The sequence below is a fragment of the Rhinoderma darwinii genome, chromosome 5, assembly GCF_050947455.1.
Source record: "Rhinoderma darwinii isolate aRhiDar2 chromosome 5, aRhiDar2.hap1, whole genome shotgun sequence".
Classification (NCBI taxonomy): Eukaryota; Metazoa; Chordata; class Amphibia; order Anura; family Rhinodermatidae; genus Rhinoderma; species Rhinoderma darwinii.
The window spans coordinates 24,905,665-24,921,007 of record NC_134691.1 but is presented as its reverse complement, the minus strand read 5'-3'; the positions used below and the strand labels follow the sequence as shown (position 1 = coordinate 24,921,007).

At 41.9% G+C, this 15,343-nt stretch overlaps 1 protein-coding gene across 1 annotated transcript; it reads left to right on the top strand.

The window, feature by feature from the left end:
* The first annotated feature begins 2,716 nt into the window (after positions 1-2,716).
* On the top strand, positions 2,717-7,195 carry KLHL38 (kelch like family member 38). Its single transcript, XM_075828078.1, has 3 exons — positions 2,717-4,066; positions 5,308-5,413; positions 6,912-7,195. The coding sequence occupies exons 1-3, from the start codon at positions 2,717-2,719 to the stop codon at positions 7,193-7,195; spliced, it is 1,740 nt and encodes a 579-aa protein (XP_075684193.1).
* Positions 7,196-15,343: the final 8,148 nt, after the last annotated feature.

Here is a 15,343-nt window from a genome sequence, read left to right as displayed (position 1 = left end):
GATGTCGAAAGAGGGACGCGTCACCAAGACCACGACAATACGGGTTGAATACGTGTGACCAAGGACCCGTATTTACGCCAGTATTTACGGGAGGGAAAAAATATGTTCGTGTGCATGAGGCCTCAGTCCACTCCTTTTGTTCATGGTGCAAAATTATTGTAATGATACAAAGGACCAGGTGGAGAGTAGAATGAAAACTGTAAATGGTAATAAACAACGAAACCGGAACTACAGCCATCAGACCTAGAATAGGTAGTCTGTCCAGACTGGCCAAAAGTGAAGTTATAAGCCAGGACAGTCAAATATAGAATGGGGCTAGGGAATTGCCAGAAGAAGACCAGTCAAAACAACCCAGTGTTAAGAATTAATGCTGCGAAACAACATAAAAACATAAAATTAGTAGCAGAGTTGGAGACAAGTCTGAAGACTTTAGGTGCATCGTACTTCCTTAACCCGTTAGTGACCGCCCCATAGTGTTTCTACGTCGGTCACTAACGGGCCTTATTCCGATGCAATAGATTTTTTACGTCGCTGAATCAGAATAAGTAAACAGAGCAGGGAGCTGTCAAATCTCCCTGCTCTCAGCTGCCAGAGGTAGCTGAGGGCTGGGGGCGTCCCTGCTCGAACGTGTGAGATCGATATTAGTATCGATCTCACCCGTTTAACCCTTCAGATGCGGAGCTCCCTCTCATCCCACTGACAACCGGCGATAAGATCGCCGAGTGTCTGTGTCTCCGATGGCAGCCGGGGGCCTAATAAAGGCCCCCAGGTCTGCCTGTAGTGAATGCCTGCTAGATCATGCCTCTGGCATGACCTAGCAGATGTCTGTCCGTTTTACACAGACAGGCATAATACACTGCAATACAGAAGTATTGCAGTGTATTATAAATGCGATCAGATAATCGCATAGTGAAGTCCCCTAGTAGGACTAGTAAAAAAGTTAAAAAAAAAGTTTAATAAAAAATGAAAAACCCACTATTCCCCCTTACAAACTGCTTTATTATTAACAAACAAAATAAAGTAAGAAAGTTACACATATTTGGTATCGCCGCGTCCGTAACGACCCCAACTATAAACTTGTTACATCATTTAACCTGCACGGTGAACGTCGTAAAAAATAAAATAAAAAACCATGCAAAAATTTCTGTTTTCTTTGAATCCAGCCTTTAAAAAAATGTGATAAAAAGTGATCAAAAAGTCGCATCTACTCCAAAATGGTACCGATAAAAACTACAAAAAAAAGCCCTCCTACAATTGCATCGGCAAAAAAATAAAAACGTTACGGCTCTTCAAATATGGAGACACAAAAATAAATAATTTTAAAAAAAAAAGTGTTATCACTGTATAAAAGTAGTAAAACATACAAAAACTATACAAATTTGGTATCGTTGCAATCGCAACAACCCACTGAATAAAGTTATTGTGTTATTTATACCACACGGTAAACGGCATAAATTTAGGACGCAAAAAAGTGCTGCAAAATTGCTGGTTTTTTTCTATTCCCCCCCAAAAAAAGTTAATAAAAGCTAATCAATAAATTCTATGTACCCCAAAATGGTGCTATTAAAAATTACAACTTGTCCCGCAAAAAGCAAGACCTATGTCGACGCAAAAATAAGAAAAGTGTATAGCTCTTTGAATGAGACGATGGAAAAACGTAAATAATTTGCTTGGTCATTAAGGGGTTAAAGTATCTTGTAAATAAGCAATGGGATTTGCCAAGAAACTAAAAGAAGGATCTAGAATCTAGATGCTATCTATTAAAAAAAAAAGTCCATTGCCAAGTCATCTGTACTGCTATCTGCAGCCATGGCCATCCAATCCTATTAATGGTCTCTAACCTTTGCAAAAATCCCAGCATGCCCTAACAGCCACGACATACCTACTACGATATTGATAGGCTTTCAGTGCATGCTGGGAGTTGTGGTTTTGTGATTTTTGAAAATGTATAGAACTAGAGTGTGTATATGTCTGGTTAGGAATCTGTCCCAATTACCATTCTGATACAGCCTCTTATGTTAGAGAGTGGAATCTCGGATTAACCTCCATGGGGAGCCCTGGATTTAAAGGCCAATTCTTTTAAGACCTTGACAACATCATTAAATTTGTAAAAAACAAATGCAGCTATACCATAGAATATTACTTTATAAATTCCTGATCTGAACCCAGTGTAAAATAGAATAAACTCTTTTTAATTCAGATCCCAGACAGACCACAAAATTAATTTATACATGTCATAAAATAATTTAAACCCTAGATCAGACCCTTAAATAAATTTAGACCAGACCCCTTAAAATATTCAGACCCCAGATCAGACCTCTAAATGAACCAGACCCCAGGCCGGACCCCTACATTTATCATACCCCTAAATGCAAAGTCGAGGGTTCATGTATGTGGGGAGTCGGCCGACAGCTAGCTAAAGAGTATTGGCACATTTACTGAAACCTGAGAGGGGATCATTTCCAGTAAAATCACATACAAGCTTATATTGTGAGGAGATTAATATTTTTCTACTCTTGTGAACTTTTTCTGAGATCATCAACCAGAAATCATAGTTAATAGTGAATTAAAACTGATAATTCTCCTTTTTTATAGACTGGAAGAGGACAAGAGGACGTCGACATTAGTATGACTTCTGGCACGGTCTCTCTCCCACACAAGCTAATGTGCTGTAGAATTTTTTGAATTGGGGACAATTTGGAATAATCGGGTCATCATGGATGGTACAACAAGCGAAGTCTTACTCTTCCATGATGAAGACTTCTCCAGTGACTTATTGAGGCAGCTGAATAAGTTGAGAGAATCCAGATTACTTACTGATGTTATCATTTGTAGCGATGACTTTGAGTTTCCTTGTCATAGGAACATTTTGGCCTCCAGTAGCCCATACTTTAAGGCAATGTTCTGCAACAATTTTAAGGAAAGTAGCCAGGACAAAGTGGTTTTAATTGGTATTGACGCAGATACACTTCACCGGATTATTGTCTACGTCTACACCGGGGAGATCCTTATAACACTTGACAATGTCTTTAGTCTCATTCAAGGTGCTTCACTACTACAGTATGAAAAACTTTTGGGAACTTGCTCAAAATTCCTCCAGGACCAAATGACTCCTCAAAATTGTTTAAGTATGATCCCACTTTCGGAATTCTTTAATTGCAAGACCCTCAAAGTAATGGCTAGACAAATGTCCTTACAATATTTCAAAGACGTGTCCCTTTCTGAAGACCTGAAGGATCTTGGTGTCTCGGAACTGTTGGACTATATAGGAGATGATGACCTTTGTGGTGAAGAAGAACATGTATTTGAAGCTCTGATGACCTGGATCAGACACGATGAAAAAGGCCGAAGGTGCTATATACAAGAATTATTTCAAAAAGTCAGACTCCAGTATGTTCATCCAACTTTCCTTTTTCATTTCATTGCCAATGACCCTCAAATTCAGTCTTCAATGCCTTGCAGGAGAATGTTAGAATCGGCATGTAGAGTACTGTTTGCTCATAACGCAACCATCTCCCCCAATGTTAAGCCCTTGTGTCATGTCCCACGTCGCTTTTCTCATCAAGAATTTCTCATCAATGTTGGGGGCCGTAAAGACAACCAGCAGACCACCAGAGACGTCTTGCTGTATAATGAGAAAACCAATCAGTGGTTGAAGCTTGCCAAACTCCCAATACGTCTACACAAGGCTTCTGCTGTTGGGTTGCATGGAAATGTGTATGTCCTAGGTGGGTTATCCATTGGCAACAAAGGGAACACTGTTGCCTCAAGTGTTTATATTTTATCTCTCAAATTAAACCAGTGGCGCATGGGAGAACCCATGCTTGTTCCGAGATACTCTCACAAGAGTATAGGATTCAGAAACTATATCTTCTCAATGGGTGGAATTGGAGCAAAACAACAAGTTCTGAGCTCGGTGGAGAGGTTTGATAGCATTTATAACTCCTGGGAGGCAATGGCTAGCATGCCCGTCGCTGTCCTTCATCCAGCAGTAGCTGCCAAAGACGAAAGGATATACCTTTTTGGTGGAGAAGATGTGATGCAGAATCCGGTCCGACTCATACAGGTATTTAAATTCATAGCGTCAGCCCAGATTTATATATTATGTAAGAATGTAAAAAATAATAATTACATTTACCAACACCAGCTCCTCTATACCACTATGGAGCTATAACCTCATTGGTGTAAAGTCGGAGGATATGAAGGTACGGTATGACACTGTAGACTTCTAAGGGTGTTCTATTACCGACCCATACTTCTGGGAGATAGAACAAAGATATAATGAGGCCAAAGACTAAGTTATGAGATTTTTAGTCCCGGACTAAAAGCCAAATCGGAGAAAGAAAGTGCAACACTGACATCCGCAAATCATCGGAAGGGAATGCACCTGGTCAAATTAAATATTTTCTGATAACATTGAGTGGATAAATCAATTTATAAGATAAGATGTAAGATAAAAAAATGTACAGATGATCACTTTTAAAGTTACGGCATACTTTTGTGAATTACACAGAAGTTTGTTTGCACTTGGTGGTATTCTCCTTTAATTATGTATCATCTTTAATGTTTTATGTGGGAGTTGTGCCTTGAGCAGTATAGAATTAGAACAATATGCATGTGTGTCCTTCGATCCTTCTTGGGATATAAAGGGCTGTTCAAAAGTTGTGTAAATGAATATCTATTGTTTTAGAGTAAGGTTTTTACCCCACGTGCATTCCTTTTATAAAGCAACCTTCTAAAAAATACATGCATTTATTATAAAAAATAGAGACAATGCTATAGTAGAAAAATAGAGATTTTTGAGGGGTGGATTATTTGTAGAAAAATAGCTTTAAAAAAAAAAAAAGGGTACTGGGTACTGTGCCTAGCATCCAGCTGGAAAGGACATTTGTGAGGAGCATTGTGAGATACTGTCTATAAGACTGCCGCTCTAAGCCAATGGGCATGAATGGGAGTGTCCTCAGCAATGGTAATTGGATGGGATGGGCTGATTGACCGGTCTCTCCTCATATGGTTCCTCCCAAATGTCTTATTAAGCTGGATGCTAGTCACAGTGGTTAATAGCATGGTCAGCCACAGGTCCCCCACAACAGTAACAGACAGACAGATTCCCATATATGGGGCGGAAGGGCAAGAGTAGGTAAAGTTTATGTAGTTATTTCCTGTAATGAATCTAGAAATCATGGACACAACTATAAACACTATGGGATCCTTGTGATGTGGATTCACGTCTGTAAAGCAGAACTTTACCTTTCTTCGAATAAGATGAACATATCAATTGTGTCAATTTTTGTCCTTCTGTTTTAGGTTTATCATGTTTTCAGAAACATGTGGTTCAGGATGGAGACAAGAATGATCAAAAATGTCTGTGCCCCGGCAGTTGTTGTTGGGGAGAAGATGATAATAATCGGAGGTGAGTTCTTAATATAAAGTTTCAACACATTGATTATTAAGCATTTGTACCTACTTGTTTGAATCAATTTTAAGGTGAGTTTGAGAAGCGGCAATATTTTATTTTTCCTGATAGGCATTAAAGTGCCTCCATTAACAGCACCAGCAGAGTGCACCCCATATACAGTGCCTGACAAGTGCACCCCATATACAGTGCCTGAAAAGTGCACCCCATATATTATGCCAGCAGTGTCCCAAATTAACAGTGCTAGCAGAGTTCACCCTATATACAGTGCCTGCAGAGTGCCCCTATATACGGTAGAGTGCCAGAAGAGTACCCCGATTAACAATGACAGCAGAGTGCACTCCATATACAGTGACTTCAGAGTGCCTCCATATACAGTGCCTGCAGAGTGCCTCCATATACAGTGCCTGCAGAGTGCCTCCATATACAGTGCCTGCAGAGTGCCTCCATATACAGTGCCTGCAAAGTGCCCCCATATACAGTGCCTGCAGAGGTCTCCATTTCTATAAAGTTCCCTTTTAAGTGTATAAATACATATGCAGCTAGCTTCCCTTAAATTGGCTGTTCAGTTCAGAAAACCCATTTTAAAATATACTAATAGGGAATTCTGAATAAATAGATGGGTGTCTCCCGTTCAGGATCATAATCTATTGGACTAAGCAGAAAATGGCTGTAAAGAGTGTCTCTTGCTCTGGAGGACCCAGCATGTCCATGCGTTACATGGACATCCCATAATGTAAATAGAAACTGTGTAATACTTTATCTCTCCTGTGGTGGCGCTGCAGGGAACATGAATGAACACTTGCTGACAGGTTCCCCCACTGATTACAGCTGATTGCTTGAATGTCCAGGAGTGGGATAACCTGTAATCATTTTATCTCCGGGGGACTATTCTAACACCAAGGGATTATCCAAAGTAGACAAACCCTTTAATGATGGCCTTTTGTGGGAGTGCGGGAGTTCTACCCCACTTATGTTAGTGTTTTGAAAAAAATTGTGGAGACCCCAAAATAGAAGGTGCACTTTCAGGTGTACTAGTGTTAAAGGTATTTAAATGCTAGCATAAAATTAGCCTTTTTGGTGGGAAGGATGGAACACAGGAAAATCTAAAATGGGTCCCCTTTGGTTGCTGGTTCAGGCCATCAAAACCCACTATAACTTGACAGGGGGGACTAAGTTGTTGCAAGACCCATCTTGAAGGGCGTTGGTTCAGCCTGAGCTGGATGCATGACTTCACATCTAACCTTGCCCTTGCTAAATCAATGGCTGTACAGAGCATGTCCTACTATGGGGCATTATGAATGCCACTCTAGATGTGACTAGAGTACACAGTTGTGGGCTAAAAGTAACACTACATAACTTCTTCTAGAAGGACTACATGAGGATTGTGGGCCAATAATCTGGACATTATGCGTTATAAAACAAAATTTACAAAACCATTTATGCCGTGAATGTTCGCCACAAAGCTGAATCTCTCGCCATGATTTTGTTTCAGGTTACACCAGAAGAATAATAGCCTATGATATGACAAAAAATACCTTTGTCAAATGTGCCGACATGAAGGACAGAAGAATGCACCATGGTGCCACCGTCCTTCAAAATAAAGTTTACGTCACAGGCGGCCGGTGTTTGACCGTGGACAACACCATAGAGGACTCTGATTCCTTTGACTGCTACGACCCTCATACCGATACGTGGACTTCAAAGGGGAAACTGCCTAGTAGATTATTTGACCATGGCTGCCTTACTCTGCAGTGTATCCCAACACATTTCCCATAGCAAAGCCGAACGTGTGGCCAAGATGAAGTACTGTCAAGAGGGGGTCCAAGAATGCTTCATAAACTATGTGACACGTGCAGTGGTGTACTAATAAGAAAGGGGGCCCCATATTAAAATGGGCCCCTATTATAGTGTATGGGTTTGCCACCCAAGACAGAAGCTCCTGGTGTTTGTTCTCCCCTCCACACCCTTTTAATGTCCCTTGGGCCTAATCCCCACCATTTATTTTTTGCTAACATAGGAGTTGCTCTGGAGTGTGGAGTCCTGCACAGGTTCTCACCACCCATAAGCAAAGGGGATGGGACGGCTATTACCATGGTTACAGACTACAAACTTTGTGTAGTCTGATGTTGCAGTCACATTAGGCTATGTTCACATCTGCACTAGGAATTGCATTTTTTGTTCCGTCATAAGAGCAGAAAAACAGAATTCAACGCGGTGACATATGCATAACATGACGGACACCAACTGTGCCTTGACTTTAATGGCTTCCGTCGGGTTTCTATAATTTTTGTCGGAATCTGAAATGGTGGCTCCAACGCAGGTGTAAACGAGGCCTTACACCACTCTGCCTTCTTTGTAACCTACGAGTGCTCGTTCTCCTGATCATTTTCTCACGTAAAAGGCCTAAACACATGACAGCAGGATCACACTACACAGTTTGTAATCTGTTTACCATGGAGACACATGTAAAGTTATACACCTGGGTACAAACAACCTGCATACATCATATGTCCTAGGGGAGCTACACTGGGGGAGTCACTTGTTGAGAAGGATCTGGGTGTACTTGTAGATAATAAACTAAATAACAGCATGCAATGTCAATCAGCTGCTTCAAAGGCCAGCAAGATATTGTCGTGTATTAAAAGAGGCATGGACTCGCGGGGCAGGGATATAATATTACCACTTTACAAAGCATTAGTGAGGCCTCATCTAGAATATGCAGTTCAGTTCTGGGCTCCAGTTCATAGAAAGGATGCCCTGGAGTTGGAAAAAATACAAAGAAGAGCAACAAAGCTAATAAGGGGCATGGAGAATCTAAGTTATGAGGAAACATGAATAGAATTAAACCTATTTAGCCTTGAAAAAAGACGACTAAGGGGGGACATGATTAACTTATATAAATATATGAATGGCACATACAAAAAATATGGAGAAATCCTGTTCCATGTAAAACCCCCTCAAAAAACAAGGGGGCACTCCCTTCGTCTGGAAAAAGAAAGGTTCAACCTGCAGAGGCGACAAGTCTTCTTTACTGTGAGAACTGTGAATCTATGGAATAGTCACCGCAGAAGCCGTCACAGCAGGGACAGTAGATGGCTTTAAAAAAGGGTTAGATAATTTCCTAGAACAAAAAAATCTAAGCTCCGATGTGTAGAAATTTTTTACTTCCCTTTTCCCATCCCTTGGTTGAACTTGATGGACATTTGTCTTTTTTGCAACCGTACGAACTATGTAACTACGAACTACTACGTAACATAGGCCTGTATAGGAGCTGTAGGCACAAAAGTAAAATAGTTTTTTTTTTAATTAAATTTTTTATTAAGCTTTTTTGTAAGGAAAAGTGGAAAGGGACGTGGGGGGACAACAGTAATGTATTATAGTAAATATCTCTGCTGAACAATAGAAATGAACTACGTTTAGCATATAGGTAATCGTGTATATAATACAGGCTAAGTACTCTATAAAGTGTATATATGGTAAGTATGTCTTGTGTGTATTTGATTTAAATGTATATTAAAAGGGATCCAGGTGTAAAGTTAGTGTATTAGTGGAGGGTCTTAGATGTTGGGTTATCATAGTTAGAGGAAGACTTCTATTGCTTTTGAATTCTGTAAATGTGACCACTTGCCCCAAATAAGATGGAATTTATCAAGGTTTTGTTCTCAAATTTATTTATTTTGTTCAAAAGATTTGATTGTGTTTATTTAGTTCAATTATTCCAATTTTGTCTGTGCCTCTGTGTCTTTCCAACGCCTGATTATGAGTGTTTTGGCTGCATTAAGGAGTGGTTTAATGGCTGATGTGAGATATTGTATCTAAATTGAGCAGGATTAGTTTTGAGGTAAGAGTCATTTTTTATTCCTTACATGTTGTAAATAATTCCTTGAATAATGTTCCAGAATGGTTTAATTTTAGGGCAGGTTTGCCAGATGGGTCATTGCCTGCCTCTCTCTTTATTACAACCTCAGCATAGAGGAGATTGATTTAAAATCAATTTTATACAACATTTCAGGCGTTTTATACCATCTGGAAATTATGTAAAGAAAAGTTAATGTTACTCCTCCCCCTGGGGTCATCTACACCCATAAAGGGACTGAAGGAGGATCACAGATTCTCCTCCTCTCTCTGCATGCTGCCAGCACGTCTCCGCAGCCCCCCTCCAAACGGACTGAAGTCAGAGCTCCCACATCAACCTGCTATAATTCAGGATAGATCGCAGCTAAAACTATGTCTTGTTTTAAATCTAAGATTCTTGACTTTAAAACAAGACTTAGCTGTGATCCAGCAAGAAGGTATCAGATATGTCCTTGACTACTGAAGTGCCTCCCTGCCACAACGTATGAGATATATATTCCCATCTTAAAGGCTATGTACACATTCGAAAGTATTTTTTTTTTAAGTCAGTGGGTCTGGTGCATGTCACGAAGGGTCTGTGGACCCACTGGGCCATATCGCCTTGGCGGTAAGGCAGCTGGCCAACAGGGCACAGGTGAATGTCTATAGTTCGTATAGGTACCTGTGGCAGCTCAGACAGCAGCAGGGCAGGCTCGGCTTGGACTAGGCAGCAGGTAGACGTCAGGCGAGGTGAAGCAGGTCAGACGTGGAATACAGCACGACATGACTTTGGCACACCACAGTGCTCGACCAGGATAGTATGGAATGCAAGGAACAGGAACAGAAACTGGAACAGGAACACACTAGGAGGCCATCACATAGACAAACTAGGAAACAACAACGCTCAGGCATGGAAGCAGGGGGCTGGACCCCTCTTATAGTCCAGGGTACTCTCGGGTCAAAGTTCATCAAAAGTCCGGTACACGCGCTGCCCTTTTAAGAGCGGGCATGAGAGCGCGCGCACCCTACGGGATCCGGCTGAGGTGAGTGGAAGCGGACGTTGGCGTCTCCTGAGCAGGAGGCTGGGGCCAGCACTTGCCAACTTGTGGCTGCGGCTGTCAGGAGGGGATTGGAGCGGACAGCCCACAGCCACGGACATTACAGTGCAACTTTCAAATTAGTTTTTATTAAAAATTATTTGTACTTTTTGAGATACAGCTGCTCTGTATACAGAGCAGCTGTATCGTTTGCTAAGACCTGAATCCGTCAGGTCCACTGGACGGACGAGTTCAGTGTCAGCGGGTCCTGCGTCTCTGACATACAGGATCCACCTGTAACAGCGCGATCCTGTGTGTCAGAGACAAGCAGGACCAGCTTCTACTGAACCCGTCAGTCCCGTGGACCTGACGGGAACAGTATTCAGCAAACTATATAACTGCTCTGCATACAGAACAGCTGAATCTCAAAAATAAAAATAATTTTTAATAAAAACTAATTTGAAAGTTGCACCAAACACACTGACATATTTTTTTTATTTTTTTTTTTAATTAATATCGCTTTTAAAGGTGTACATAGACTTTAAGCATTTGAGATATATCCACAAGACATAGGTCCCACCTCGGGGGCCATTACCTATTGGGAGAACCTGGTCCAGTGAACGTTTAAGCAGTGTTTGGCACACTGGGTTGACACTGCTCTGAACTGGTTATATAAATGCCAAACCAAGGTACAGGCACTGCGTGGTAATATGGTACAGTTGTAATTATATAGGCATTTGATATTAAGAAGTACTGCAGGAATATAGTTAAATTAGAAGATGTCCTTATAGACGGGTGTGATAAGAATACATCATTCTCATTACACACAGTATACTCCAGATTTGACTTCACTTAGTCATGTCTGACATCTCTGTATATTAGGGCACGTTACGTAATGAACATAGATTTCACTCATTGACGTTTTTTACTAGTATAAGTCAATTTTTATTGGATCTTTATATCCACGTTGAAATTACAGTCATTCTTGAAGCTGTCATAACTGAATGTAAAGTATGTGCACCTTGCAAGATCTTCTACTGCCCATACTAGATGGGTACATTCTCCGGATAGGGCGGCATTTCTTGGGTATGACTAATATAATAGATTGCTACCATGCTAATTTGGGACTATACCAACTAAATGAACACAAATTAGTTGTCATGGATACCTCTACGCCAGAGGGTATATTGAGATAATTGGGGGTTCGTCCTCTGCCCTCATTTGGACTCCTCTCTGTTAATTAAGCCACCAGATGTGTCCAGCATGGGTCTCAAATATGGAAGACTACATCCACATCAAATCTGAATTCAGAATTCTGCTGGTTTCTGGTTATTAGAGAGCAGTGCATTGTGGGCGTTTAATGGACAGTTAGGCCCCATGCGCACGACCGTAGAATTCATCCGTAATTACGGACCCATTCATTTCTATTGCCCACAGACACCTTCCCGTATATTTACTGGATGGTGTCCGTGCCATAGAAAGGCTCCGCAAAAGATAGGACATGTCCTATTTTTTGCTTTTTACGGCCCGTGCTCCCATATAAAGTAGATGCAGGTGGCTGTCCGCGGCCATCAGCGGCCGGCCGTGCCCGTAATCATGGTCGTGGGCAGGGGGCCTTACACAGCTGTTTCTCAGTTATTAGGTCACATGTCTGACAGCAGGGTGGAGCTAAACTGCTGTCTGATTCCATTGGCGACCAGCACAATTTTTTTAAGCAGCTATGAAAATAATACATAAAAACCGAAATAATTGTACAAATACAGTAAAACAGTACATTAAACTTAACCTTCAGGCAAAAATGGCATACTGTATTATGCCTAGTACTGGGCCTGGGTCGGTGGTGATTGACAAAGATATTCTGTGATATGGTCAATAGAAATGAATGGGTCCGCAATTTTATCCGTAATTACAGATGAAAACTACGGTCGTGTTCATGGGGCCTTAATCAGTTTAGCCTAAAGTGTTTCTTTAACTAATAAAGTTTTGGGCCTAGGTGGTGTACAGCTCTATGCAGGATTGTTGTGGTAAATATGATATAAAGACATGGTAGCGCAGATCCCCAAAAAATAATAAATCAATAAATAACACAGACAATTGAATATTGGATAATAAAGGCCACAATGTTTATTAAAAGGAATGTGTTGCTAGAATTTTTTTTATTTTTTTTTAGTTAAACTATTATTATTTGAGTGATTACACATTGTTTTAATTTTTTAACAAGTCAGGAAATATTATAAACTAGATCAGGGGTGGGCTTTTTGACTCGCGGGCCACAATGGGTTCTAAAATTTGACAGAGGGGCCGGGCCAGGAGCATTTGGAGGGAGTGTTTGGGCCGGATATACTAAAGCATTAAATGGAGTGTGTGCAAACCTCATAGCACAGTAAGAACACTACAACCCAATTTATTAACTGTCTTTCAAATGTGAAAAATAGCCCTTATCAGTTAATAAATTTGTCTCAAGGAATATGCAAGATATGGCATTTACATACTATTTCGCAGATACTGGGAGGAGGAAATGTAAATAGATTAAAATAACATACGCACTGTGATTTATCAAGATTGCGTCTGTTTTTAATAAGTTTCAATCGAAGGTGCAAAGTTAAAGAAATCAACATTTATTGAAAAATGGAATCACTTTCAACATTCAAAACATATTATTACACAACGAAATACTCAAGCTCAATAATATCTACTTGTGTTAAACTCCGCAAAATCATGGATGGATTGTCCTGACCGCGCGCTCTACAAACTCGCCACGGACACCCTCGCCTTCACGCGCAAACAGTACACGTGTATCGTTGCCAAGCACACAGACATAGGCTGTATTAAATATCCTACCTGCAGCTGAAAATTTAAATTAAGAGCGATGTGCGGCGTGTTAATTAAGCTACTGTACCGCTGCTGTGCGTAAATGCGCATTGCTCTTAATTAAAAGACGCACTTCCAAACTTTCCATATGCATTTTTTCATAACACAGCAGAAAAACTCACCATTTCAGTGGGAACATTGTTGTTGGTCTCCCTTTTTTGCCAGTGCATCAAAGTCTGGAGTTAGTTTTGTTGTGGCAATTCTCAGGACAGATCTGAGGTGTTGGTCAGTTAACTTGGATCTGTGATGGGCTTTGTTGATTTTCATGACGCTAAACGTCTGCTCACACACGTAGGTCGAGCCAAACAACACCAGCATCTTTTGCGCCGTCCTCCGGAGGTTTGGAAACGCGGTCTCGTTAAGTGAAGCTGTCCACTTTCCTTCTCTTTGGTCCGCTCATTTTCACAGAAGGGCTTAGGGCATGACCACACATGGCGGAATTCCTCCGCAACTGTCCGCATCAATGCCGCACAGAATCTGCGTTGCAGATTCTGCAGCGGATCTGCACAAAATGTGCAGAAAATTGATGCGGACTGGCCGCTGCGGACTGCAGGAAAAGTGCTTCTCTTCTCCCTATTCAGTGCAGGATAGAGAGAAGGGACAGCACTTTCCCTAGTGAAAGTCAAAGAAATTCATACTTACCGCCCGTTGTCTTGGTGACGCGTCCCTCTTTCGGCATCCGGCCCGACCTCCCTGGATGACGCTCCAGTCCATGTGACCGCTGCAGCCTGTGCTTGGCCTGTGATTGGCTGCAGCCGTCACTTACACTGAAACGTCATCCTGGGAGGCCGGACTGGAGACAGACGCAGGGAGTTCTCGGTAAGTATGAACTTATATGTTTTTTTACAGATACATGTATATTGTGATCGGTAGTCACTGTCCCGGGTGCAGAAACAGTTACTGCCGATCGCGTAACTCTTTCAGCACCCTGGACAGTGACTATTTACAGACGTCTCCTAGCAACGCTCCCGTCATTACGGGAGCCCCATTGACTTCCTCAGTCTGGCTGTAGACCTAGAAATACATAGGTCCAGCCAGAATGAAGAAATGTCATGGTAGTAAAAACAATACGCTCCGCAGCACACATAAGATCTGCGGACTTCATTGCGGAATTTTGACTCTCCATTGAAGTCAATGGAGAAATTCCGCCATGAGTCCGCAACCAGTCCGCCACTGCTCCGCAACAGACAGAGCATGCTGCGGACACCAAATTCCGCTCCGCAGCCTATGCTCCGCAGCGGAATTGTACGCATCGTGTAAACGAACACTGCTAAATTAAAGTGAAAGTCAATGGAGAAACGGCTCCGCTGCGGATTAACGCTGCGGAGTGTCCGCAGCGGAATTTAAGTGAAATTCCGCTATGTGTGAACCCGCCCTTAATGGTGACGTGAAACGAAGTGAAAATTAAAGTGAAATAAAGAGAAATACGCGCCACATTAACAACGGTCAATGTGTTTTGAGTGCGCCATCTATTGGGAAAACGTGGGCATTGCAGGGAAAGGGGAAAAAAAAGGAGGTTTTTACTATAATTTGGACAAGTTCGGCGGGCCGGATTAAAAAGCCTAACGGGCCGTATGTGGCCCGCGGGCCGTAGTTTGCGCATGTCTGAACTAGATTCTAATTTATAACATTTCCAGTGCTGGTCACTAGAGGGAGCAGTTCCCAAAATTGTAGCATGGTCAATGTGGTAAAGCAACCTCATTGCTTTATGCTGCAAATTTGGGGTAGACACACTCTCTCCTCTAGTGTCCTCACACAATCCCCGCTCCCTTATTCTGGCTAGTGCCAGGAGAAGGAGGGGGTTGAATCTTCAAACCTCCTACACTGTTTGCCGCCATTATCTGAGCGACTGCACAGTGTAGGAGGATTAGATACAGTGGTAATTACACAGTATAACACGAACATACACAAACAAAATACACACATCACATACACAAACATAAAATACCTGCTCCTGCCGCCGCCGCCTCTGCTCCTATTCCTTGCACCTTCGCTTCCTTAAACATATGGCCAGAAGCCACGGCCGGAAGTCGTCATCTTACTGTCCGGCAGCGGCTTCCGGTCCACATGAAAATGGCGTCGGATTTCGCTCTGCTAACGAGCTTCGTTTTGGTCTGTGTGGGAGCGGCGCATGCGCCGTTCCCACACAGACGGCGTACGCTGCAGAGAATGGAACGGCTCC